This window comes from Grus americana, chromosome 2 (assembly GCF_028858705.1).
Source record: "Grus americana isolate bGruAme1 chromosome 2, bGruAme1.mat, whole genome shotgun sequence".
NCBI lineage: Eukaryota > Metazoa > Chordata > Aves > Gruiformes > Gruidae > Grus > Grus americana.
In genome coordinates this window covers 1,419,099-1,446,109 of record NC_072853.1, presented here as the reverse complement: position 1 = coordinate 1,446,109, position 27,011 = coordinate 1,419,099, and the positions used below count along the sequence as shown (strand labels likewise).

The 27,011-nt window shown below is 49.7% G+C and overlaps 1 protein-coding gene across 2 annotated transcripts in view; it reads right to left on the bottom strand.

Annotated features, from left to right (window-relative positions):
* Positions 1-15,251, bottom strand: part of ZC3H3 (zinc finger CCCH-type containing 3) — a 182,624-nt gene extending 167,373 nt beyond the window's left edge. For both annotated transcript variants that reach the window (XM_054815362.1, XM_054815363.1), the window contains exons 1-3: positions 15,161-15,251; positions 11,482-12,895; positions 9,569-9,762 (exon numbers count right to left, since the gene is read on the bottom strand). In XM_054815362.1, the coding sequence (XP_054671337.1) occupies positions 9,569-9,762; positions 11,482-12,895; positions 15,161-15,206 (1,654 nt within the window). In that variant the 5' untranslated portion in view covers positions 15,207-15,251. The remainder of the gene's footprint in view (positions 1-9,568; positions 9,763-11,481; positions 12,896-15,160) is intronic.
* Between the last annotated feature and the right edge of the window lie 11,760 nt (positions 15,252-27,011).

The following is a 27,011-nucleotide window of genomic DNA, read 5'->3' as shown; positions in this document are numbered from 1 at the left end:
AGCGAAAGTGAGAAGAGAGACCTGACAACGTAACGATTTACGGGCAAGGTCAAACCTACGTATGACAGCGTAATGACATGAGCCTTGCTGGCCTCAAGCGGCGAACCTGCGAATGGTTCAGATAAGCTAGGAAGGAGTTGCTCAAAAAGATGAGACTAATGATGGAGCAGAGAAGAAAAGACGTGACGAACTCCAAGGGGTCCTGAGCAGTGCCATACATGATACAAGGGCTTCCTTCGAGGGCAGCAATTGCTGCCTCCGACTCCTTCTAATAAGATGTAACAGAGACGTCACACCAGCTTAACTCATATGTAACGCGATCTGAGATGTCACCTCACAAACAGCAGCAACACCTTGTGCAATTCACTGAAAAGAAAAAAAATATAAAGCAAGGAATAAAGCTTAAAAAAACCCCACCAAACCACAGTGCCCCAAGAGGAATCTCCCCACTAGAAATATTTACTGATTGGCCTTCACTTTAGAAGAAAAAAAATAGAAGAGGGTATAAAATCCATTGCTGAGATTTTCAAAGCTGCCAGAGGGATACAAACACCCAGTGTCAATAAAATTAACAGCAGCTGAGCATTCAGATGCCAGTCATAACTTACTCCTCAACATTTACGCCCCGTTTACTTTCTGCACTCGCCTGGGCACGAGCAATGCAAACCAGCTCCTTCCACTTCTGCCACCAGCCTTTTTCCGAGCAAGTGCCCCTTGCCCATCCCAAAAACCTCATGCCGCACAACTCACGTTATTGAGCAAGCAGAAAGAGAAATTAGGGTTTAGGGAATTTTTTGGAAGGTGACCATCACTCTGAAATTAAAGAGTTCTAGAAACTCTTCTGCAGATGGCAAGGTGAAGCACGTCTTACAAATCCCGATGGAATTTCTCTCTAGAAAGAGGCAAATACAAACAGGATTTCCTTCTATTCAGCACGTTCAGGGAAGCCGACTTCAGTGCTGGTGGTGGCAACAGAGGACAAGCAGGAAGCTGGTAACACGAACCTGCTGTCTTATCTCAGTCTGGAGCATGAGAAAGGCAAAGATAAGCAGGAAAGGAATATTTTAAAGGGGGGAAACACAGAAACTCATCTCCTAGCTGTGCACGTAGCAGATGGAACAAAATTGACTCTTGCTCTGGCCACAGATTTGCACAGCTGCAGACCGGTCATTGCTGTGGTTCCCGATCTATTTGGCTTCCTTTGCCAAGGCACACATACAGCAGAGACGGTAACATGTCCCCTCCTGTGCCACTTACCAAACCACCATTTCATTAGTTAATGCCAGCAAAGTGCTGAGTAACGGTATTATTCTCACCTCGGCACAAGTCCACTCTGTTCTCCAAACCCAAAGAACAAAAGAAATTAAAGGATGAAGCCCTGTGGCACAGCTGGAGAGACATCCCTTGCAGTGCAGCTCCTCGCATCGCAATCGTGCTGACCCGCAGGTCTCTCCCGCCACCCACCTCTCCCAGACACGAGCCAAAAGCTCCTACTTAAAAACTAGTTTAATACACAGACCAGGAGATCACTACAAGCAGGAGGAGGTAGCTAGACTTTTAACTCAGGAGGTTCAGTTGGGACAGCAGCGAAATAATTTCATCTGAAGCAGAAGACAACATGACCGGTTTCTGCACTGCACGCGTACGTGACGATCTCGTACTGAACCAAAGCTGGCAAACACCAAATTATTTAAGAAACAAATATACATAGCGATATAACAAGCAAGGGTCCCTAGAGAAATCTGTCTCTCGCTTTCTCCATCTTCTGCTTTCAGCCAGCTGTGACTGTGCCTAAGCAATCCCGGGCACACGGCTGAGAAGTCCTGCCTGGAAGGGGACATTACGGAGGGGAAAAGACACCGAGGAGCCTCTCGCCAGCATCTTTGTAATATTCTGTAATCCCCCTGGGCGAGGCGGGCAGCCCGCACTGCTGCTGAACAATGCAGTTTTGAATTCAATTAAAGTGATTATCTGTTGTGCCAAATAAATTGTGTACAGCATATATCCTGCAGCATTTTACACCTTCAGGCTCATTATTTTCTAACTGTTTCCTCCTGTTTATGCGCTTTCAAATTAAATTGCTGATAATATGCGCCAAAATAAAAAATGAGCGCACCTTGTCCGAAGAAAATTGATTCTCCTTTTTCCTGAACCGGGCGATTGCCAGGTTTTATATACTCTGTTCCTGGCGATCATTAGTAATTCAATTTTCTTTTTATTAGCCCCCTTATCTGCTGAGCAATATAGTGGCAGAGCTGACCTCTTTCGCACGGGTAAATGTTTAAAATCTTTTCCCTGATTAATTTTGCCAGTTAAGGAAAAGAGGAGAAATGGCCCGGCTCTTAGCCATCACAATGAATAAAGCTTAATGTTGATTGTGATGGAATTTCTAATGCCAAGGAAATTGATTGAACGCAGCAATTACACTGCAATAGTAACTCAAGGGAAATGGGATAGTTTTCTCCTGGCCATAGCCTTTTGGTTATTTAAAACAATCCAATTTGCAAGGATAATTATATATTAGTGTTTTATCTGCCACTTGAAATGAACATGGGAGTTTTGATACTGGTCCAGCATTAGCAGGTTATTGCTGCAAATTACTTGATATCTGCTTTCTTTCACATAAAGACGAAATTAGGCCATCAATAACCAGAAAAAGGTGGACCAGGGAGATGAGAGGGGCACGAGTGCCCTCTGCAGGGCTGCGGGGAAGGAAGGGCGGCACGAGAGACTCCCCAAAATCCCCAATTATCCTGTTTGTTGGAGCATATCATACAGCCGCCGCTCCCGTGCTGGACATGCGGCGAACAGGCACGGTGCAGCTCCCCATTCATAGAGCTGCCACATCTTTGACATTAAAAGAAATTAAAAACAAATAAATCTTAATTTTAAGCACTTACTTCTAGTTTTACCTAGAGAAAAAGCCAGGGGAATAAGAAAAGACAGTGCTGTCATGCCGAATGCCAGAGCAGGGTGAACACCTACCAGCACAGCAGCGTTGCACAAGAGCTGCAGCAGCCAAGGAGGGCAACAGCATTGATTTTTTTTGCAGGGGTGAGGAAAGGTTCACAACAGCAAGCATTCACCTGTTTTTCATCAAAAACAAGAGCTGAGAAAGGGCCTCATCCTGCAGGACATCAAATAGGCAACCAGCTAGAGCTGGGAGTAAAAGGCTGTTGGTAAAGAGGGAGAATTCCCGCATCCGCACTGCTGGCACGGGACTGATAGTACAGGAGGAGCAGGCACATCCCTCTGCCATCGATGTGGATCAGTCAAACCTCACTTAGAAGTTGGTATTTTCCCTTAAAACTGGTGATAAAAAGATCACGCCTCTGCACTTTTGGGACAACCCCATCTCCAGTTTGGAGAAAGCAGATAAAGGGCTGCCCAAGCTAATCGGACGGCACATGGCCAAAAAGCACTGCACGAACCAGCGTTGTCCCAACATATGCATCGCAATTTTATTATATTGGCTATTTGCTGTAACAAATAAGCAACAGAAAACCAATTCAGGATAGACATTTGCCATTTAGACAACATAATTACAACATACCCTTATTGGCAGGAAAGTTACTCGGCAAATGACAGAGCAGGAGCCCAGTATTTATTCTCCAAATCAAATCCTTTGGTTCAGATGCCAAAAAAAAAAATAAAAAATGGTTGGGGGAATTGCCATCCGTGGAAACTCCACCCACATCTTAATTACAAGCTAGCTTCTCCCTGCTGCTTGCATCCGAAAAGGAATTGTAGTATGAGAGCAGAGCCCAGCAACCTCCCCAGCACAACTCCCACACAGTTAACGGGGGAATTAAAAGTTCAGGCTCTAAAAGCACTTCCAAATATGATAAGTCATTTGAAAAAGATCACTATATATATTTGAAGAAAAAAATAGAAATCACATGGTTAACTTCAGCTTGCATTTAAACAGGCTGTATTATTTCTACACAACACAGTGGCACCAGTGGCCTGAGGACCACATTCAGCACCCTGATGATACTTGTCGGTCCTCCAGCTTTTCCCTGGATATGGAGAGAAGCACCCGCTACCTTTTATCCCTCTTGTACCAGATCCCTGATTCAGATCCAAACGGTCTTGCCTACAGCAGAGGCAAGCCAGACAGCCTGATCTGCCACTTCTTTAGATAAGCTTGATATTCGGACACAAGTCTGAAATACGCAGGTGCTGAATGAAGAGACCCTGTGGAGAAGCTGTGGAACCAGTTCAAACAAGGGGAAGACCAGCAGCTTCATCAGGCTCACAACCATCCCCAAAGTAGGGGCGTGTTACCTCAGCAGAGTCACAGCTCCCAGCAAAACAATTATCTCCAAGTTCTTCTTCCCTCCAAAAAGAGCCTAAGAAGTTAAATGGGACGAAAGGAAAAAAAAAAAAAAAAAAACAAAAAACCACAAGAACTCTTTAATATTAAGTACTAAGCGGTCACAAAGTCCAACATCTAAAGGCTGTTTTATCAACATTAATTCGGCTCTGCTGAGCAACAGAACATTTTCTATTCCTCTTTGCTTTGGTCAAGCACGTGAGCTCCTCCTATGCACACGTTCTGCCCCAGCACAAGCCCTGCATCAAAATACCTGGATGAACAGACCACTAACTGCATTAGAAATGCTTCACGGCTCTACCATCCCATCAGAAAAACTTCAGTTTGGGACATACCTCAATTTCTGAGTGTTTATTAAATGTTCCACTTAATCAGATGAGTCTTTTGGAGTTAATTGATAAAAGCTGCAGGTATAACACTCATCATGAGAGCAGTCCAAATAATCCCAAGAGAACTGCTACCAGTCTGCCACTTTCCATTTTCTCTCTACTACAATCACTGATCCTTAAATGAAAGCACGGTGATTCCCATAGAGGTGAGCGCCTTTGAATACAGACCATCGGGAAACACCAATTTGAAACTAAACCTCAGCGGTGACTGGGAGAGCTGACTCACTGCATGAGATCAAACAGGTCCATTTGGGTCCAAAAAGGGAACTGGAGGGTCAGGAGATGCACAGGCCTTTGTGTTACACACTGGGAAAAGGCAGGACCATGTATCCCCAAAGCCTGTTTAACAGGACAAACAAGAAAACAGTGAAGCTGCGCCACAATGCCACCCGCAACAGCAAGGAAGGCAGGGGCAGGTCCAGCTTTTTGCACCTACGCTGCCGTACATGAAGTAGGACACGCTCCTCCCCAGGCATCCTTCCTGGGTCTCTCAGCTTCCTGGGAATGCAGGCATGCTGGATGCTCACTCACCACCCAGGCATGAGCACCCATCGGATCCAGTCTCCAGCACAACCACATCCATCCAGTGGATCATGAGCCCAGCATGAACTATCCAGCTTTTCAATTGGTTTGTTAGCTGGGCTGTGCCTGTCCAGACTCAAGACAACAAACTACAAGAGGGGCCGGAAGAAGGATTCAGGGAACTACATACCTGCCAGTGTAGCAGATCATCTTGATTGCCACCACACAGCACATGCAGGACAACCAGGTGATCACCATGGGTTTATGAAAAGCAGGTCCTGCTTGACTCTCCTGATCTCCTTCTATGACAAGCTGACCCACTTAGTGAACCCTTTCCATGAAGAAATTTTTCCTAATATCCAATCTAAACCTCCCCGGCACAACTTGAGGCCATTTCCTCTTGTCCTATCGCTTGTTACTTGGGAGAAGAGATCAGCCCCCACCTGGCTACAACCTACTGGCTTCTCCAGTTGTAGAGAGCAATCAGGTCTCCCCTCAGCCTCCTTTTCTCCAGACTAAACAACTCCAGTTCCCTCAGCTGCTCCTCATCAGACTTGCTCTCCAGACCCTTCACCAGCTTCGTTGCCCGTCTTTGGACACACGCCAGCACCTCAATGTCCTTGTAGTGAGGGGCCCAAAACTGAACACAGCACTCAAGGTGTGGCCTCACCAGTGCCGAGTACAGGGGGACAATCACTCCCTAGTCCTGCTGGCCACACGATTTCTGATACAATGCCACGCTACAGGCAAGGCTGCTGCTGCCGAGAGGAAGGTAGAAGCAGGAACGTGTGGGGCAGGCACCTTGCTGGTCCTCAGCCATAACCAGATGCCCAACAAACAGCACTAACCCTGCCAAAATTCATTTTGCAATTTCAAAGCCGTCAAGACTCTTGCTGAATTTCTCTGCTAACTGGAGAAGCAAAGCAGCCATGCATCACTCAGCAGCTGCCTCACAGAGCTGCCAACAGCATGGGAAGGAGCAAAGCAAGTCCTTTGGGATCCCCTGAGATGATGGTACAACAGAGGTTAGATTACCAGCAGCCATCTACCCATATGATATCAGCATTTAGCACTTGTCCCAGCAGCAAGGGGAAAGCCTGTAAGTGTGATAGAGAAAAGATGACAAGAACTGTTGAACTTACATCATTATGTCGCATCTTAGAGAACCTCTCCAGGAAGAGGACACACAGCCAAGTTCTCTCAGTCACCACGTCAACAAAGAATATACTCAGCAAGAAATCTGAACTGCACAAAGTCCTCCTAGCTGAAAGATGCATTTAATTCGGCTCTGCAGAGAGGCAGGACAAAGCAGCAGCAAACACAGCAGAAACAACCTTGCGCCCTCCTCTCCAGGGAAGAGAAAGACAGCCTAAGGAGTTCTTCCAGAGCTTCAAGTGAATGGATCCCAGCGCCACTTCCCAGTCCATTTTCCAGTCCAAATAATGGCTCATCTACTGGAGTGTAATTCCTCTCCACTGCAGAAAGCAATAAAGAAATTTAGAACCCATTTCATAATTATGGTGGGGAAGCATTTTTAATTCACTAAGGCATTAGTGTCCATGTTTCCACCAGCACAGGGAAGCGCAGGGAAAAGAAGGATTTGTGGCGTTTATGAAGTGAGGAAGAGTAGTCTCACATGTGCGCATACAGATGTACACACAGGAGAAGGCAGGCAGGACATTTCCTTTGGCTTTTAGTCATTTTTAAGAACCAAATCAAGACATGTTTTGACAGCAGGTGCTGCAGTTTGCAAAGAAAAAGAGCCACAAGGCATGGTCACCAAGTTTTATTAAAGCAGATACTCATTTCCACATCTCTGAGCTAAGACTGCGAAGCACGCAGATGCAAGCTGGAAAATAACCTAAGTCACTTCAACAGAGACAAATCCCAACTCTTACAAACCAGGGTTTTGTCTGTGCTACGTTTGGCTAGCATCTATCAGGAATGGTTTGATAATCTGATCCACTTTTGGACAGGGGAATGAACTACACGCTCTCCCAAAGTCACTTCCAGACCTATCTTCCTTTTTTTCCTACTTTCTCTAAACTTTTTAATTTGCCAACTTCCCATTTAGATCGAAGCCACAAGCACAACCATATTTCTGCTCGATCTACATATTTTCAGCCCTATGCAGTTTAAGATCAAAAATCTTTTCAGTATGGGAACATTACCTTCAATCAAGGAACTAGGATTCAGAATATGCTCCCAAAAGACACAGGCTTTTGGCAGCTGCCAGTCAGGCTCCTAGAAGGGCAGAAGATTTTGATCCATTTTGTATGTTCTTAACCTACGTGAAGTTTCACTTCATCTCTAAAAAGAAAAGATGTTTGCCAAGTCAAGTGAGCTTCCACGGGTGCTAGGAGCCTTCCCAAGGCAGCAGCTTCAGTGCTGTGACTTCCTCTACGATGCGCGCAGCTGAGCAAACTACAGCAAGGCCTCTGCTCTGCACAAAACCAGGTATAAAGCCAGGCCTAAACGGAGAGCAAGGATCTGGCGTAACCTCAGGTCTGTTCCTGGATCACCTCAACAGCTTATAAGCCTGTAACCAGCAGCATCTCAGTTTCCTCATGCGTAAAATGCTGTTGCAACCCCAAATTGCTCTGTATCTCCAGAGCCTACAGCAGAGCTGCTCGGCTCAGACTCTCAGCAAGCACATTAAGTTCTTTAAAAAGGAGCTTTACAGCATAAAGATTTATTCAATGACTCATACCGGACATGCCATACTGGAGAAATGTCCCCACCATGCAGTTTGTGAGGTCCGAGTCCTAAACTCACCCCAGAACAGGCAGTAGGCATTTCTCACGAGGCTGAAGGACTGCATTCCCCGTCGCACGCATCACCATCGCCCATGGAAGAAAAGCCTCGTTGCCTCCACATCACCATCACAGCTAGATCTGGCCACATGCTGTATCCAACTCCTCTGGTTTCAGAGATCACAGAAGAGCAACCACAGTGCAAGTACAGCCAAGACCTCCAACCACACGTGCTGCCTTCGTGCACTGCATGAAAACTTCCAACACAGAGTGTCTGGAGGAGCAGCCTTCATGCCTCTCCAGACACAAAAGGGTTTGCTGACATCCTTAAATGGAGCAAGACTCAGCCCCAAAGTCAGGCAACCGCTTCAATGCTGGACCATCAACACAACTGCACATCTTATTCTCCCTGCCTATGTCCCTTCCATGACTCACTGCCCACCTCCTAGAGCACTAGGTCCAAAGTCCTCCCCCCAGCATCCCTCCAAACCCTCCCTCAAACACACACATTAAGAAAAAAAAAATCATCATCATCTTCTCCCACAAGAAAAACTTTTCCCTTTCCCAAACCGCAAGCCTCCATTCTTGTCTTTTCATCCGTCAAAATACAGCAGCATCTCAATGCAGAGCTGAATGCAACATAACTATAAACCCACGTGTAAACGCAGAACAGGAAACCACAGAAGTGTCTTCCTGAAAACAGAGGTTCAACAGCTTTACTTTCAGAGGCAGATCACAGCTACGTCGTGGCCCAAACAGCCTCCCGATGCCTACGCACAGTGTCACCAGCCACCCTGCCGTACGTGAACGAGCAGAGCGCAGGCACACAAGCAAAACGTGCTTCATATACATCTGAGAAAACTGAATCTCAGGGAGGTGAAGCCATTTGTCCGTGATAATGTCACCACTGAACAGCGGAACCAGATTTCAAACCAGAAACATCACAAAAACATTTCATGCACATAGGTGTGGCTCTCCAAGCCCCAAGCAGCTGATTTCTGCTCTGAGCATTGCCAACCCAAGGCAGCAGGACGTGGACGCAAACTACCTGTTCGCAAACACAATGGACCCAGTATTCCTCTAATTATTGCTATTTTAAGCAAATTGCATACAAAACCTAGATGTCCACAGACATGGCACTGGGATATATGTGCATTAGGTAGGCCTGTAGTTGCTAGAGGAGTATCTCACGACACGCACAAGCTTTTGCCTGGTGCAAAAAGAGAGCTTAGTCTTACAGATGTATTATTGCCTCTGCCATCCTCTTCCTTCCTCGAGCACCTTCCTATTTGATGCCTGCAATTCCAGCAAAACCACATCAAAAGCAAGCAGCAGCTTTAAAATGGCCTCGTCTGGAGTTGTCAAAGCACAAGACAGCTCTTCAGTAAGGCAGAAGTCTTACTCCAGCCAAACTTCTGCTCCTCAATGCTGGCTCTGGGACCAACAACAGCAGATTCACCTCCTGGAGGACCTGGTAACCCATTTCCAAATCCAAGAGCCTCCCTTGGAACCGCTTCGCCAGCACGCAGTCAGCAAGCGCCATCCCCCTTTGGGATGGCTGTTCCTACCTTCCTTGGTGGAGATCTGCGTCCTGGTGGCCGGCAGCCTGCAGAGCCTGTGCTTGGTGACCTGCACCAGACCCTTGGGTGAGCGTTTCGGTGTCACAGAAGGTTTCCCCCGCAAGGAATTTTTCTTCCTGACATGGAAGTGGCTTTTCAGAGGTGTGGTGGGCAAGGAGCTGTTCTTCTTATCTGTTGGGGAACTGCAAAGGACAACACCACATGGTTAAAAGAGCATAGAGAGGTGATCAAAATGCACTTGGTCACCTTGCCCAGAGCTGAGAAGAGAAGGTGGGTCACCAAGCTCCACACTGCTCCCCTACCCAGGGGTGGTAAGAAGCATTGAAGAGAAAATTGCAAGTAAATAGGCAAGTGCGATGAATTTCTGGCAAAGCAGAGAGGGAGAATGAAGTATTTGACAGCCTAACTCGACTCATTCCCGTCTGCTTTCTGCTGAACAGATGCGGGGGAGAGGATGGTGGTCTCATCTCCCTGACTGCCAAAAAATTGAAAATAATCCCAGCTTCTCCAGGCACCTTGCTCCAGAGTCATCCTCCCAGCATGATCCACCTGCAGACACGTTCCCCAGCAAACCAGGAGGGCAAGGCAAGGATGGAAACCTGCAGTGAAGTGCTGAGCAGAGGATCTGGGAAACAGAAGCAGGAATCAAGGCATTAGATTCTCAATCAGGGCTGTGTTACCAGCTCATTTCATCACTTGGAATAGTTATTCAGGCCACAGTCCTCAATTTTCAAGAGCTCAGGCTTGGCAAAAAAAGAGCCAAACCACGTGTCCACTGCACTGAGGTATCTCCGAGATCAGCGGTAGAGTAGAGGTCACAGAGCTGTGCCACCAACCCTCACCCCATCCTGCTTATCCCTTCCCTGCGGCACCGGCTAGGTTTGCATCCAGCCCTGCCAAAAAAGCAGCACAAAACAGCTTTCCTACCAGGAGCACAACATAACGAAGCTCTCACAGCACTTCCACAACACACCAGCTTTCAGCAAAAGTTTGGTCCTGATCTCTTATCTGTTTCCCCTCGACTCCCAGCCCAGTACAAACCCCTTTTGCAGATAACTTGGCCCACACACCTTTTCCTACCGTCAAGCTTCATTTATAAACTTCCCATTGCACTCTGTCCCTATCCGACACAGCCAGGGGGAAAAACGTGCTCCACAAGACCCCAGGAGTATCTGCTGGTCTGGCACAGTGTGCTCTCCCAGGGCAGCTACGACAGCCACAGATCTGTCACTGACTCAACAAGGAGAAGGAAGAGAGAGAGCCTTCAGGGACGACGCTCTGGATTACTGGTAGGTAGCACTAACGGATGGCACCCAAGGGACGGAAGTACCAGCAGTGCATCACAGACAGCGCTGCTTCCCGGTACACACAGCTCACCTCCCATCCCTGCTCCATCCCAGGGTCTGCACAATGCTTTATGGGGACAGACCATACACCGTACGGCGATTCAAGCCACTTCTCCTCCTTTCCCCAGCCCCCAACGCAACAAGGTTATGGGAGTTTGAAAATAAATCAATAAGGGAAGGCAGCTATTTCCTTCCCTTTGAATATTAGTCTGTTATTAAGGTCAGGGAGGAGTCTCTTAAGCGCTGTGGCAAAGTCTTTGGAGAACAGGGATGGGAGATGAGGAGAAAACCCAGCTCTGTTTGAAAGATTAAATTCAGACTTACACAAACTGCTAAAACAATTAAAACCTGAGGCATTCCAACCCTGGAAAGCAGGATGCCTCCACCCAGAACAAAGTCACCACACTTGGAAAGAGAAAAGCAAATATACCTTCCAGTATACAACAACCCTCGTTGGAATTTCACTCATCCATATGGCCATGACTTATACGAAGCCAATGGACACTAAATGTTGCCAATGCAACAACAGCACTCCAAAGACGACGAGCAACTTACCCCGAGTTTCCTTTTCTCTTGATGATTTTTGTCCGACTCTTCACTTTATAACTGGACAGCGCCGCATCGCCGAAGGAGGACTTCATCCTGCCAAGACCAACAGACGCAGCGCTTGGAGGCGGCGGGGCAGCGTCAGCTCGAGGAAGGTCAGGAGCTGGAGGCTTTTTCTGATCCTCAGATTGCCACCTGAATGCTGACTTGGAGGTGGAAGGTGAGGTCTGCAGGCCGGAGGCTTTCCACTTATATTTGCTGGGAGAAACACCCGGTTTGGACTGCAATCCCGATTTCTTCAGTTTTGTTCCCAAGTCTGCTTTTGGCAATAGTTTGGCACCTCTGTCCACTCCACCAGCAACCTTCTTAGCGCTTTCAGAAGCTCTAGGGCTAACCCATCTCTTCACAGTACGAGAGCATTTACCAGGGTTTGCGACCCACGTGTAATTAGTTTTCCTGAACTTCGGAGCTTTGCTGGAAACAGATGTTGAGGCAGCTCTTTGCAAACCAGCAGCTTTGGGGACTACGGAAAACCTGTTCTTCACTGGAGTCACCCCAACCACCACAGTCGCAGCCTGAGCGGGTCTAGAGCGTGTCTCACCATTTCCAAGGAGCTTCGGCTCGCTAAAAGCATCCCTGACTTGCTCACAACTAGAGTGCCCTGGAGCCAGCGGTTCTGCCTTCCTCCGTACCAAGTGCCGAGCCGACTCGCGATCTGGCAACACCGAAGGCTGTTGCGGCTCTGATTTCAGCGTCACAGCACTTTCACTGGTGCTTCCGCAGGAGGCAGGGCAGCTCCCAGCCACATCGCTGGCCAGACGCACCGTTCTAGGCTTATCCGACATGCTCACATGTGCTGAACTCACGAACCGGTGAGATGAACTAAATGAAATGGAGAGAGAAGGTCTTCTCTCTTCATTTCGGCTTGCGTACAAAGATTTCTGCACATTTTTACTGTCACCTGGAGCAGCAACCATTGTTTTCAGCCCAGAAAATTCACAGTATGAACCCACATCAGCAAAATCTTTTGTATCTACAAACAAGCCAGCCCTCTGTGGCAGCTGGATCCCCACAACTATATTACCATCTGTGGTTAAGTCCACATGTCTCTCTGGGGACAATTCTGGTGGCTCAGGTGCCTGGTTGTCCCCCCCATGGCTTCCAAAAGCCTGAGACGTGCTGGTACTTCCACCGCTTCCAACGTCACATGCCGATCCCAGTGGCCGGTTGACAAGGGAATATTTTTTCCTCCAGGAGTTACCCTGGTGCAGCTGGAAATCCCTGGGAGCCTGCTGGGGGTACCTGGCCGAAAATGCCCCCCTCCTGCTGAAGGTAGGCTGGTGGGGGTTGTTCCACCTTGGCGGCGCGGATGGTAGCAGCCGCGGCGCGTTCCCATGCGTGTTTTTATGGTCGTTTATAAGACCTAAGGAGAAGAAGACAGCGTTTGTTAATCACCGGTCCCACGGGAGTTTGACAGCATCACAGCACTGGTTGTCCTCACGCTGCAATGAGGATGATCGCTCCGTGCAGGCCATATTTCAAATAACCAGTGCTGGAAGGAAACACTTAAAACAAGTATCTCCCTCAACCCTCATGAAAGTCAGTAACAAAAGTGATTTCGCAGGACAGCTTAACGCAGGTCTGAACCACAGACTCACTGACAGACCCTTAACACACTGCACTAGTACCATCAGCCACATTTTGCCCCTTTATGCTCTTTTTTATGTGCCATAAAGGATGCTTGAATTATTGGATTTGAAGCCTAATTTTTAAAAAATGCTAATTTTATTTCCAGATATCTTTTCAGAGCAGTCTCCGAGGGTCTGCTCACGCACGTAGCCCGGCACAGCCACCACCAGCCCCAAACACAAAGCACAGAATCATAGAATCATTTAGGTTGGAAAAGACCTTTAAGATCATCAAGTCCAAACGTTAACCCAACACTGCCAAGTCCAACCACTAATCCATGACCCTAAGCACCACATCTACACGTCTTTTCAATACCTCCAGGGACGGTGACTCCACCACTTCCCTGGGCAGCCTGATTGACAACCCTTTCAGTGAAGAAATTTTTCCTAATATCCAATCTAAACCTCCCCTGGCACAACTTGAGGCCATTTCCTCTTGTCCTATCACTTGTTACCTGGGAGAAGAGACCAACACCCACTTCTCTACAACCTCCTTTCTCTTTGTAGAGAGCGATAAGGTCTCCCCTCAGCCTCCTTTTCTCCAGACTAAACAACTCCAGTTCCCTCAGGCGCTCCTGATAAGACTTGTGCTCCAGACCCTTCACCAGCTTCATTGATCTTCTTCAAAGCAGCGATGAGGAGGCTCCCAGAAGGCCCCACAGCTTCGCTGTTGAGTCACTCCACATGCCTCTGCCAAGCCACCACACCTCCCCGGTGCTTTGGTCTACTAACTAGTCATTTAGATAATAGATACATGTCAATTAGGGAGGGTCTGCTCTTGTTAACCCTCAGTGTTTAGAAAACCCTTTTAAAAAAAGGGATTATCAAAGGATTTTTGAGCCTTATATTTTAGGTATGTATCAGCGTAGCAGAGTTTTTCCTACACATCAGCAGATCTCTCCTGGAGGAGCCAAGGACCATGTTTTCCTCCCTCTCATCACGCCCCACCGCCACCACTGTGGAGGAGCTCCTGGACAGAGGCAGATTCCCCACAAGGCCTGAGTGGAGTTTGTGACCTTATTAATGAAGAAAAATTACCTTGGGGTCTATAAATTGAGGGAGTTAGTGCTAAGAGTAAGCAGTGATGCTCATCAGAGCTAGGAAAGGGCATGCAAATATATTCCCCCTCCTCCTCAGCCACGCTGAGAAATCAAGAGATGGAGGGCGAGGGGCACATCCCACCTCTGTGCCACTAGCCCCGGGGGCTGCGGGGCAGGGGACATCCCTTTCTACCAGCCAGGAGGATCACAGGTCCTGCGGGGCCAGCAGCGTGGGGGGACCCCCACACACCCCGTGGGGATCCCTGAATCCCTCGATGCTCTCTGGCCTCTGTTCCTTCCCTGCCTTGGCCCACCTGGGACTCCTGGGTCCCCTGCACTTCCCCCACCCCTTGGGCCCTTCCCAGGCCTCAGCCCTCCCTGGCACTCCAAGGTCCTCTCTGTTCCCCTCCGCCCACCCCAGACTCCAGGTTCCCCCCTCAAAACCCGCCCCTCCCCCCCAAACTCCAGGTTCCCCCCTCAAAACCCACCCCTCCCTCCCCCCAAACTCCAGGTTCCCCCTCAAAACTCGCCCCTCCCCCAGACTCCAGGGTCTCCTCACAGGCAGCCACCACTCCCACCCCCACCCCCCCCCCCGGGACTCCGAGGTCCCCTCACAACCCACCCCTCCCCCACCCCAGACTCCTGGGTCCCCTCAAAACCCGCCCCTCCCCCCAAACTCCAGGTTCCCCCCTCAAAACCCACCCCTCCCTCCCCCCAAACTCCAGGTTCCCCCTCAAAACTCGCCCCTCCTCCCCCAGACTCCAGGATCTCCTCACAGCCAGCCCCCACTCCCACTCCCACCCCCTCCCCCTCCCGGACTCCGAGGTCCCCTCACAACCCGCCCCTTCCCCCCCGCCCCGGACTCCTGGGTCCCCTCACAACCCGTCCGTCCGTCCGTCCCTTCCCCTTCCCCCCACTCCGGACTCTCGGGTCCCCCCACAGCAGCCGGCCCGGCCGTACCCTGCAGCAGGCGGATCTGCCGCCACAGCCGCTCCCTCTCCTCCATCCCCGCAGCACTCCCGCACCGCCCCGCACCGTGGCGTCATCGCCTCGCGCCGGCCGTTGGCCGGTCACGTGAGGACGCGCCGTCACGTGGCTCCCGTAACCGCGGCGGCCGTTGCTCGGCAACGGAGGCAGCCGCGGCCTGCGCGTCCCGGAGGGGCCTGAGCAAGGTCCGGGGCCTTGTGCCGAGTCCGGTCCTCCGTGCCCGGCCGGCTCTGGTTCCCTCCGCCCCTGTCCCCAGACTCGGCTATCGCAGCTGTCCTCTGTCCCCAGCGAGCCCGGTCTGACTGTCCTCATCCCCTGTTCCCATCCCAGCCTCATCCAGCCATTCTCTGTCCCCACACCAGCCTGGTCCAGCTGTCCCCATCCCCTGTCCCCAGCCTGAGCTACCTCAGCTGTCGCCATCCCCTGTCCCCAGCCTGAGCTATCCCAGCTGTCCCCTGTCCCCATCCCAGCCTGGTCCAGCTGTCCCCATCTCCCGTTCCCATCTCAACTTGGTCCAGTTGTCCCCATCCCCAGTCCCCAGACACTCTCCCCTGTACCCAGCCGAACCTGGTCCAGCTGTCCCCATACTCTGTCCCCAGCCTGAGCTACCCCAGCTGTCCCCTGTCGCCATCTCAGCCTGGTCCAGCTGTCCCCATCCCCTGTCCCCAGACACTGTCCCCTGTACCCAGCCTGGTCCAGCTGTCCCCATACTCTGTCCCCATCCCAGCCTCATCCAGCTATCCCCTGTCCCCATCCCCTGTCCCCAGCCTGGGCTGTCCTAATTGTCCCCTGTCCCCATCCCAGCCTGGTCCAGCTGTCCCCATCTCCCGTTCCCATCTCAACTTGGTCCAGTTGTCCCCATCCCCAGTCCCCAGACACTCTCCCCTGTACCCAGCCGAACCTGGTCCAGCTGTCCCCATACTCTGTCCCCAGCCTGAGCTACCCCAGCTGTCCCCTGTCGCCATCTCAGCCTGGTCCAGCTGTCCCCATCCCCTGTCCCCAGACACTGTCCCCTGTACCCAGCCTGGTCCAGCTGTCCCCATACTCTGTCCCCATCCCAGCCTCATCCAGCTATCCCCTGTCCCCAGACTGGGCTGTCCTAACTGTCCCCTGTCCCCATCCAGCCTGGTCCAGCTGTCCCCATCTCCCGTTCCCATCTCAACTTGGTCCAGCTGTCCCCATCCCCAGTCCCCAGACACTCTCCCCTGTACCCAGCCCAGCCTGGCCCAGCTGTGCCCATCCTCTGTCCCCATCCCAGCCTCATCCAGCCATCCCCTCTCCCCATCCCCTGTCCCCTTCCCAGCCAGGACCCCCTGCCCATCTCTGCCCTCTCCCATCACCAGTGTCTGCCCACAACACACCATCACTCCAGCCCACGCTTGCAGGCACGAGGGGAAGGATTTCCTGGTGACACCACAGGACCATCTCCAGCAAGAAAACTTTCATTTCGCACATCAGCCTTGCAAGTCCTTATTTCTCATACTTCAGCTGTAATTCTTTAAAATGTTTTGCGGGAGGACTAGTCCTGAAGCTGAGCTGCAAAGGTTACTTGTGCTAGTGGAGAAAATCGTAGATGTTTTCAGCTTCCTGCAAGAACGGGCAAGTTTGGTTCTTAATTTAAAGTCTTTGTTGTGTGTTAGATGTGCTGGTAAGGTTTCAGCAGCAGCAGGGCAAAATAGCTGCTGCAGTCGGGGTAACTTTGAGACGTCGTCTGAGCATAGAAACTTGCACCTTCTAATTAAGCAAGAAAAGGCAAGTGGCTCTGCAAGTTGCATTTTGTAACATGTTTCATTGGCAGCTGTCAGGACAGTTCATGTTCTCCCAGTTTCCTGATTCCTCTTAGAAACCAGCGGCAAATCCGGGAGCAGAAGGCAGTTTTCTTACATCTGGTCCCAGTCTCTGGCCCCTAAAAAGACTTTCTTCGACATGAACTGTACCCCCTGAGCATGTGTCCCATCCTGAAAGTCAGATGGCCCCATGTTACCAGCGTAAATCAGGAGTATCCACAAAGTGTATCCATCCAATTGAGAGCACAGAGAACATAATTTACATGGGCATTATCCTTAAGGAGTTTGTTTTCTGAATAATTTCATTCTTCCCTAAGGGAATAAAACCCATAACTTTAAATGAAGCCATAACAGAACCTCAAGTCTGCAAACGAGATAAAAATCCGGACTAAAATTATTTTTTAGACAATTTGGGGAAAAAAAACAAACCTGAGCCAAGTAGCTGTACCAGCACAACGCTGTTTCCTTCTAAACACTCCCATGATGGGAACTTTATAAAAGCAACCGATCATCAACCTCAAATCATGTAAAACAGACGCTGTCCCTTGGGACGTCTTGCTTCCTGTCGCAGTTAGGGAGCTCTGCCTGTCCCAGCTCTGATCAAATAACATCCCCGAGGCAAATTCACGATTTGCCTGCTCGGAAAGGTAGGTTTAGTAAATTATTTACAGTGTGTTTAGCGGCCTTTAAAAGCAATTCAGTGGTGGAACACGGGGAAGAGCCAGCCCGTAGGAATAAACCACTTTGCGCGGATGGTAGCAAAGGCTTTAAAATACAAAGCAATCGGGGAGCCTGGCCGTTATTAGCCGGCCTAAGACTGCAAAAAAAAAAAAACCCTGCAGCCTCTTTTCTTGCAAAGCCCTGCATGTATGGGAACAGGCTGGGGACCGGGCAGGCAGAGATGGCAGATCTCCTCCCTTTCGGTGGCCTCAGATCAGCTTCAATCGATCACAAAGCTCCACCCAGAATTTTGTAACCGCTTTAAACTGGTAGAAATTGGCACTTCTGCCAAAAGAAGCCTCCTCCGCTCCCAGCTGCTCGTTCCCTCCCTTGTGCTGGCACAAGGATTCAAGTGGCTTGCATAAATGAGCTAGAACGGGCTGCTCTGAATTAAAATTAATTCAGCACACGCAGAGGAAAAGCTAATTTTTAACATAGGGAAGCCATGTATCCACCACTCCCACAAAACCCAACCTCAGGAGTGAACCAAAAGCAGCGTTTTGCAAGTCTACGCCAAAATATGGAACTAGAAAAAGCAAAGTATGGGGCAAGGCAGTGCTGGAGGGTCTTGGGCCACTTGGGATCCTCCTTGGATGCTTCTTGGGTGCTTCCCATAAGGAAAGCTTTGGTGGGGTGGGAGCATCCAGAGGAGCAGGGGCACCATTTTAAGCACGAACTGGATCTTCTCCAGGGAACGGAGAGAAGCATCCTGCCTTGGGGCAAACAGTTGGCATAGTTTCACATACCTCCCCTGAGATGCATGCAGAGGGCAAAGAAGAGACGAGGATTCTGCATCGCTAAAATAAACACTTTTTTTTTGTTCTTTTCAGCCCTCCATGAGGAAGCGCTACCCGTTCAGCCGCCTCACCACTTGATGCCCATTACAAGCAACACATCTGAAAGCTACAGGAATTCACAGCACTTGTTCTTTGTTCATAGCATTACGCTTGTATGACACTTGTTTGTAAGTCTAATTTAATTAAAAAAACAGTAAAAAGCAAGTGCGGGTTTTTGACGCTGCGCTGGCAGAGTGTCTGCGTGTGAGAAAACGCCCCAGGGAGGGTAGCACATTTAAGAGAAATTAAATTGTCTCATTCAGCCCAGAATAAACATGGTGCTAATCCCTCTAATGGCCTTAAACATCACCCGAACTGCAGATCCAGTGACAAGCGTGCAATAGGACCCAATTAAGCTGCTCACACGTTTGAAATCATGGCCTCATCAGCTTTGGTTTAGTCTGGAGTCTCTCAATGGCTTTCCATAAACTTGCTGAGACAAGCTAAAACACCAAAACTTCATTAAACGCTGCACCAGCAGATTGCAGAGACCTGATGACAGGGTGAGTGGGAGGCACTGGTGTTTCTGCCGCCTGCTCCCACGAGTGGGTTTACGAAGGCACAGGGATATCCCACTGCCTGGTATCCATTTACAGGATCATCGTGTATAGATCAGCAGAGTAATTATTCTCTCTGGGGGCACCTGTGGGTCTCAGCTGGAGCCTTGCATCAAGCTTTTGGGGAGATGCGTTACTAAAAATGTAGAAAAATTGGTGAGAAACCAGAAGGAAGCAAAAAATCAAAAGAGTAAAGGTTTAAAAAACATCACCGATAAAGAAAAGCTGAAAGTTTTTCAGATTTGGATAAAAAAAAAAAAGAAAAGAAGGGAAATATTAGAAATAGATATCTAATTAAGCATGTTTGATGTTCACTGGTGGTAGTAAAGGAGGCATTAACATCATTTGCAGCAAAGGACGTTCAAGTTACAGCTCAGGAGAACTTTTCCAACTATCCAGAGAAGAGTTACCTGGGGAGGACGGGAAGCTTTAAAGTAAGTGTGTTCCTGGGGTGGTCAAGACACGCTGAACCCTGCTGGGGGCTTTGAGGTGTCCTCAGCTTGTTTTCAGCCTCTGTTTCTACAGTGGTTTTGGCTCCGTGGCATCTTGTGTGTGTAGTCCCAACATGAGTGGTTGTGTCCTGCCTCCTTTTGCTGAAGCATCGTGAAGAGTCTGGAGCTGAGTGACCAGTTCATTCCTGTGCCAGCACCAGACTTTGTACAGTCATGGCATGGACTCACAGGATCTGATCTGGCTGCAAAGCAACTTCTCTTTCTCCTTCTCCTTCTGCTTCTCCTTCTCCTTCTCCTCCTCCTTTCTCCTTTCTTTTCCTCCTTCTCCTCCTTCTTCTTTCTGCTTTCTCCTTTCTCCTTCTTCTTCTCCTCCTTCTCTTTCTAGTTTAGTTTTCAGCTTAACCTTGTCACTAATAAGATTCACCATGCAGTCTCAGGAGTGCAAGTGATGGGACAGAGGTCCATGGGAGGAGAAGAGCACAGGGAGTACCTATCTAGGCAGCAGCATGGACCTGTATTGCTCTAACCCGAGCACAAACCCATGCTGTTTCAGAATGCCCACGGCTGAGAGTCCAGCTGATCACAATACAAAAGCCCCTGACTTAGAGAGGACACCCAAATCCAAGCTCCAGCTGCTAAGAAATCTCTGCCTCCAACTTTGACCAGTCTCATGGCTGTCCAGATAACTGCATCTGGGAAACGCATTGCTCAGGTGGCAGGGGATCACCCAGCCAGGGAAGCCAGTGGGAGCAGTGCAGGCACATAGGAGGATGATGAGGCATCTGAATTTGTCATGGAAGGAAACAAGGAGTTGATGCAAAGCTTCAGGAGGAGGCGTGACACGGGCCAAGCAGCAGGCAGAGGAGATAATTTTAGCAGCAGCAGCTTGCTGGCTAGACTCAAGCAATACAAAGATAAAAAAAAATCAAAAAGGGAGAAACTTGACCACGGCGAGGATTGTAGGACAGATTTCCACTAGAGACCAGGAACAAGTAACACCATTGTACAAGACACTGGTGAAAACTAACGTTCAATGGTGTGCATGATGCTGTGGCTGTGTTGGATAAATTCAGACTGGAAGAGGTATAGGGAACGGTTGCTGAGATACTCTGGGGAACAGAGAGCCTCTCACTAGAAGTTCCCAAAACAGATGAGTTTTCTTAGTCTTGAGATGATACGGCTGCTCTCTGCAAACATGTCAGAGGAAGAAAGCAATATTGCAGGAAAAGGAAGACCTATTCAAGCAAGAATCAATGAATCATAGAACGGTTTGGATTGGAAGGGATTTTTGAAGGTCATCTAGTTCCAACCCCCTGCCATAGGCAGGGACATCTCCCACTAGGCCAGGTTGCTCAAGGCTTTGTCCAGCCTGAACGTTGAACTTGATGGAGCATCCACAATTTCTTTGGACAACCTGGTCCAGTGTCTCACCATCCTCATTTTAAAGAATTTCTTCCTTATCTCCAATCTAAATCTACCCTCTTTCAGTTTAAAACGGTCACCCCTCATCCTGTAACTACAGGCCCTACTAAAAAGTCTGTTCCCATCTTCCTTATCAGCCCTCTTTAAGTATGGGAAGGCTGCTCTAAGGTCTCCCCAGAGCCTTCTCTTCTCCAGGCTGAACAAGCCCAACTCAGCCTCTCTCCATAGCAGAGGTGCTCCAGCCCTCAGATCATCTCCATGGCCTCCTCTGGCCTCGCTCCAACAGCTCCATGTCCTTCTTGTCCTGGGGACCCCCGAGCTGGATGCAGCACTGCAGGGGGGTCTCACCAGAGTGGAGTAGAGGGGCAGAATCCCCTCCCTCGACCTGCTGGTCACACTGCTGGGGATGCAGCCCAGGACACGGGTGGCTTTCTGGGCTGCAAGCACACACTGCTGGGTCATGTCCCATTTTTCACCCACCAGTAACTCCAAGTCCTTCTCTGCAGGGCTGCTCTCAATCCCTTCATCCCGCAGCCTGTACGGATACTGGGGATTGCCCCTGGTGCAGGACCTTGCAACACAAGAAGATAGTATTGAATTATTACATTTTTAGGCTTGAAACTACATAGACACCTCTAATCATCCTAAGAACCAGAGCCTGAACCAAGTGGGCTTTTATGGAAGAGGTGAGCAGAGAACTGAGCTCAGGCTCCAACGAGATTGCACCCTGTGTCCTGCAGCGCTGCAACCCTACTGTGCAGTGGAGACCTGACGTAGATGCAAACACATGCAAATAAAACACCTTGCCCATGATCAAGCAGTTGGGCAGTATTTCCTCCCAGGCTCACCATCCAGGAGCTTATTTTGTGTCTTTTTGTGTCCCACTTCTGTTTTTAATCCGTTTGGAGCATCAGATTATTGGTCTCAGCCCTTCCTGACGTCATCTTGGACTCTGCATGCTGCTGCAATTCAGAGCACGAGCACCACTTGTACAGCAACCCACGGCCATGCTCAGCCTCCAGCTGCGAGAGGAGCTCAGTGGCTCTTTACCACTGAAGGAAGTTACTTCTTCTCCAAAAACTTTTTGCTATTTTAACTTCAGGGGAAGAAAAGTGCTTCCCAAGGGCAAACAATCTCTAGAACTGCATTTTTGCTGATAATAGCAAGACTCAGGAGCACAGGCTCAAGGGAAGGAGATGTCTCTTGGGTTAGATGGGAAACAGAGAGGAAAATGTCAGTAACAGGAAAAGAAACTGCTGCACGATCCTAAAAGAAAAGCCATTGTCATTTATCAAGTGAGCACTAGTTTTCTGCTGTGATGTCTATTTTTTGGCCCTCTTTCTTGCCTGCAGTCTCACTGCTGGTGCACGAGCTGCACGCAGACCTAAATACATGTATTTGGGGAAGGGGAGATATCAGAGCGATGATCTATGTGCTTCCATGTCACCGTTGTTCCCAGAGTGATTATTTTCCAAGATATTTAAAGTGGGGACAGAGTGCAAAGCCTCTTTTTTCTCATCCACGTTCACCCGCTGAAGTTGGGATGGTTTGAGCTTGCGTGGAGGCAGCAAGGACTGACCGCGAACCATAAACCTTTCTAAGCAGCAAGAGGAGCTACATCTCAACTAATCAGATGATGTCCCAAGCCCTCTGCTCTGCGAGGCAGGGAATCCTGTGGGCTAATGACACCCCACAGGAAAATGCATTTTCCTTTACTGAGCAAGGAGGTGTCTGTGACCACGGTGACTCATGGGACCCCACCAGCTCCTGGTTTCTGTGGCTGTTTCCCTTGCAGCAAATGCCTCATTTCCAAGGGGCACGACCAATCCGGCATGAGACTGTGGCGGCATCTCCAGAAATATTTGTTCATGTGAAAAAATTCATATTGGTCCAGCTTCAGTTGTGAAAGGGGGAGGACTTTGCTCCCCAAGCGCTTGGGCATCGGACTTTTCCCTGCTTGGAAAGGTTAAGAAAGAAATCCATGCACTGACAATTATAAATATTTGCATTAGAAAATATTTTCTAACGGGTTTGCCCGTTCAGCTTGCACCGCTGACCAGCGTTGCCCAGTGGAGCTCTGCTGGAGAATGTGCTCGGGCAAGGATCGGGGCTTAACCTGGTCTACTGCAGTTGCAACACCAGCTGCGGTTGCAACATTCCTGTGTTGCACGACCTGCAGCTCAGGGGTTCATTGCTAATAACGTTTGCAAATCCTTTCAGCACAACAAGGTTTCGGGAGTTTCACAATACTGCCAAAGAGAGGGGAAGCAAACTGTTCCTGACAAACACCGAGTTGTGAGTTAGTGACTGAGCAGTGGCGTTTGCTGGATCTTAGAGCAGCTTTTGAAGAAAAAGCATCGGCTATTTCTTCGCGAGCCCTGGCAGAGAGGAAAGGACGCTCAGGAAGAAGGTGGTGAAATTTTGAGACCTTTCTGGTTTGACCTGGCTGCTCTCCCGACAGGGTCTTGGGAGCTCTGCAGACAGCATCGACCCACCAGGACACTGGGGAGCTGCGAGTGAAGCAGAGGCTGATGCTCACATCCAGCAGTAACTATCAACCATGGAAAGCCGCAGAGGAAATTAAACTTGCTTGATTCCTCCTGGGATCATTTTTTTCTTGCCATATATATAAATTGCACCCGCTGAAGCTCCTCTGTGTTTTGGTGGGGGTTTATTGGTGCCTCTTGATGGAGCTTTGCTCTTGCGAAATGAAAGTCCTTTGGTGCATTCATGGTTCCTCATGGAGCACAGCTCCGCTGTCTCAGCGTCGGCACTGGCAGCTTCACCATGTCCCAACAGCTCCTTTGACCTGCATGGATGTATCACATCAGGATCTTTAAGAGGGACGCATGGATTTTGGCTGCTCAGCATCACCAGTTTGGGGAGGCACCCCAGTACCCCTGGAGACCACATGTGGGCAAGCAGAGAGGCTCCAGTTTCTCTGCCCCTTCCAGCCTCCATACGGTGCTCCATACGGTAATGGCTTGCCTACAGCTTTGCTCCAGAGAAGCTAAAATTAAAACAGTGACTCCATTACAGACTGAAAACAGAGCATTCCTTCTACACCCGCATGCTTTGGATGGACATCAGAAGCCAAACCCAGGCTGTTAAATCCCCTGTGTAAAAACAATCTTCTATTCTGATCCTCAGTCCACCGCAGCTTGCTGCGGTCAGGATGTTCAGTTCCCAGACCAGTGTTCAGGGGGCTCCGAAATGGGATTTGCCTGGAAATGGAAAACATAAACAACAAGAAGCCAGTATCTCTGCAGCTTATTGCCTTAGACAAAAGCCTGTTCTGCTCCAGAGAAGGGGGAAAAACAGAAGTTAATTCATGGATAAAGAAAGCAAAAAAACCACCTTCAGGATTTCATTTTCACCCCATATGTCCCTTAATTCTTTGGGAAAGGGGAGTTTTGCAGTCAGCCAGTGTGAAGATGGAGACCTCTCCCTGCTCCACAATCAGCCAAGACCCTTAGTGTGGGACCAGCCCTCATGGGGGTAAATGGCTAAATGCCCCAACCCTCCCTAAGCCACTGCCAGGTGGTACAAAGCTGCTCCCCAGATGCCCAGCCCTGCTGAAGTCGTAGAATCATGGAACGGTTTGGGTTGGGAGGGACCTTTGAAGGTCATCTAGTCCAACCCCCCTGCCATGGGCAGGAGCATCTCCCACTAGATCAGGTTGCTCAAAGCCACATCCAACCTGACCTTGAACACTTCCAATGACGGAGCATCCCCAACTTCTCTGGGCAACCTGTGCCAGTGTCTCACCACCCTCATTGTAAAAAAATTTCTTCATGTCATAGAATCATAGAATTATAGAATTCTTTTGGTTGGAAAAAACCTTTAAGATCAGCAAGTCCAACCATTAACCCAACACTGCCAAGTCCAACCACTAAACCATGACCCTAAGCACCACGTCCACACGTCTTTTAAATACCTCCAGGGATGGTGACTCAAGCACTTCCCTGGGCAGCCTGTTCCAATGATTGACAACCCTTTCCATGAAGAAATTTGTCCTAACATCCAATCTAAACTTCCCCTGGTGCAACTTGAGGCCATTTCGTCTCATCTTATTGCTTGTTACATGGGAGAAGAGACCAACCCCCACCTGGCTACAACCTCCTTTCAGGTAGTTGTAGAGAGCGATCAGGTCTCCCCTCAGCCTCCTTTTCTCCGGACTAAGCAACTCCAGTTCCCTCAGTCGCTCAGACTTGTTCTCCAGACCATTCACCAGCTTCATTGCCCATCTTTGGACATGGTCCAGCACCTCAATGTCCTTCTTGTGGTGAGGGGCCCAAAACTGGACACAGAACTCGAGGTGTGGCCTCACCAGTGCCAAGTACAGGGGGACGATCACTGCCCTGGTTCTGCTGGCCACACGATTTCTGATACAAGCCAGGATGCTGTTGCTCTTCTTGGCCACCTGGGCACACTGCTGGCTCATATTCAGCCGGCTGTTGACCAAAATATCTCCAATCTAACCTTCAGTTTAAAACCATTGCCCCTTGTCACTACAGGCACTGTTAAAAATTCTGTCTTCATCTTTCTCATAAGCCCTCTTTATGTATTGAAAGGCCAGAAGAAGGTCTCTCTGGAGCCTTCTCTTCTCCAGGTTGAACACCACCAACTCTCTCAGCCTGTCTTCATAGGAGAGGTGTTCCAGTCCTCTGACCATTTTTGTGATCCTGCTCTGGATCAGCTCTAATAAGTCCATGTCCTTCTTATGTTGGGGACCCCAGAGCTGGACTTCAGGTGAGGTCTCACCAGAGCGCAGTAGAGGGGCAGAATCCCCTCCCTCGACCTGCTGGTCACGCTGCTGGGGATGCAGCCCAGGACACAGTTGGCTTTCTGAGCTGCAAGTGCACATTGCCAGGTCACGTCCCATTTTTCACCCACGAGTAACCCTAAGTCCTTCTCTGCAGGGCTGCTCTCAATCCATCCATCCCCTAGCCTGTATGGATACTGGGGGTTGCCCCAATCCAGGTGCAGGACCTTGTGCTTGGCCTCATTGAACTTCCTGAGGTTCACACGGGCCAAGTCCTGCAAAGGCTGCCAAAATCTCCATCCCTGCAATGGCAGCTGGAGATAGCACTGGCAAAACCGGTTTTGCTCCGAAGTACCAGTCCCACCATTGCATTTTTGGAGGGATGAAGGTACAAACTGCTTTAATTTGTAGCCCCTCATACATGTAAGCATCAAGATGTGTTGGCACACTCCATGCCGTGACGCTGGGGACCCCAGTGGTTCCCAGTGGATCCATATGTGCCACCACCATAGGGGCCATCGCTGCTCCTCAACTCTTGTTGCTGCAATTTGTATGGGTGCGCACGTGGATGGGACATTTCTCCTGACGCTAAATCCCCCCCTCAACACTGGGACACATCCCTTGCATGGTGGCCTTCACTGTGCTGCTCCTGCTTTGTCGCGGGGCTCTGTGCTCCTCTGGGACAAGAAGATTGGATATGGGTGGGGGAGAAGGAGGGGAAAGACAGCAGTTCCAGCAAGATAAGAGCTAAATTAGAGGTAGGACTTCTCCTCAGAGGAGAGAAGTTAATGGATCCTGTAAACAGGGAGTGAAACTGCAAGCCAGAAGGATCTTGGCAGCCTCTGAGGAAGAAATAAGGACTTCAGAGGACTAAGACCAGCTCTAAATGGGTCCTGTATTTAATGAGTAAAATGAGTTTTCAGGGATTTTAATTAGGCCTGAAACAGTCTGCACAGGTCATAGTAGATCCTGTGTCTTCTCTCCCACCAGGGCCAGTGGTTAAGTCCTGGCTCTGCTGAGCCTCCATCAGTGGGACCCCTGGGTGCCTGAGACACTGTCACTGGCACCCCCGAGCCTCCATCAGATGGACCCCATGGTGACTGAGCCTCCATCATGGGGACCACTGGGTGCCTGGGCCTTCATCACCTGGATCCCCAGATGCCTGAGCTTCCATCACCAGGACCCCGCCATGCTCCAGGAGTCTCAGAGCCCCACCACCACAAGAGGAAGCCCCCGCCCACCCCTTGCACCCCTTGTCCCACCTCTAACCCCTGCCTCCCCCAAA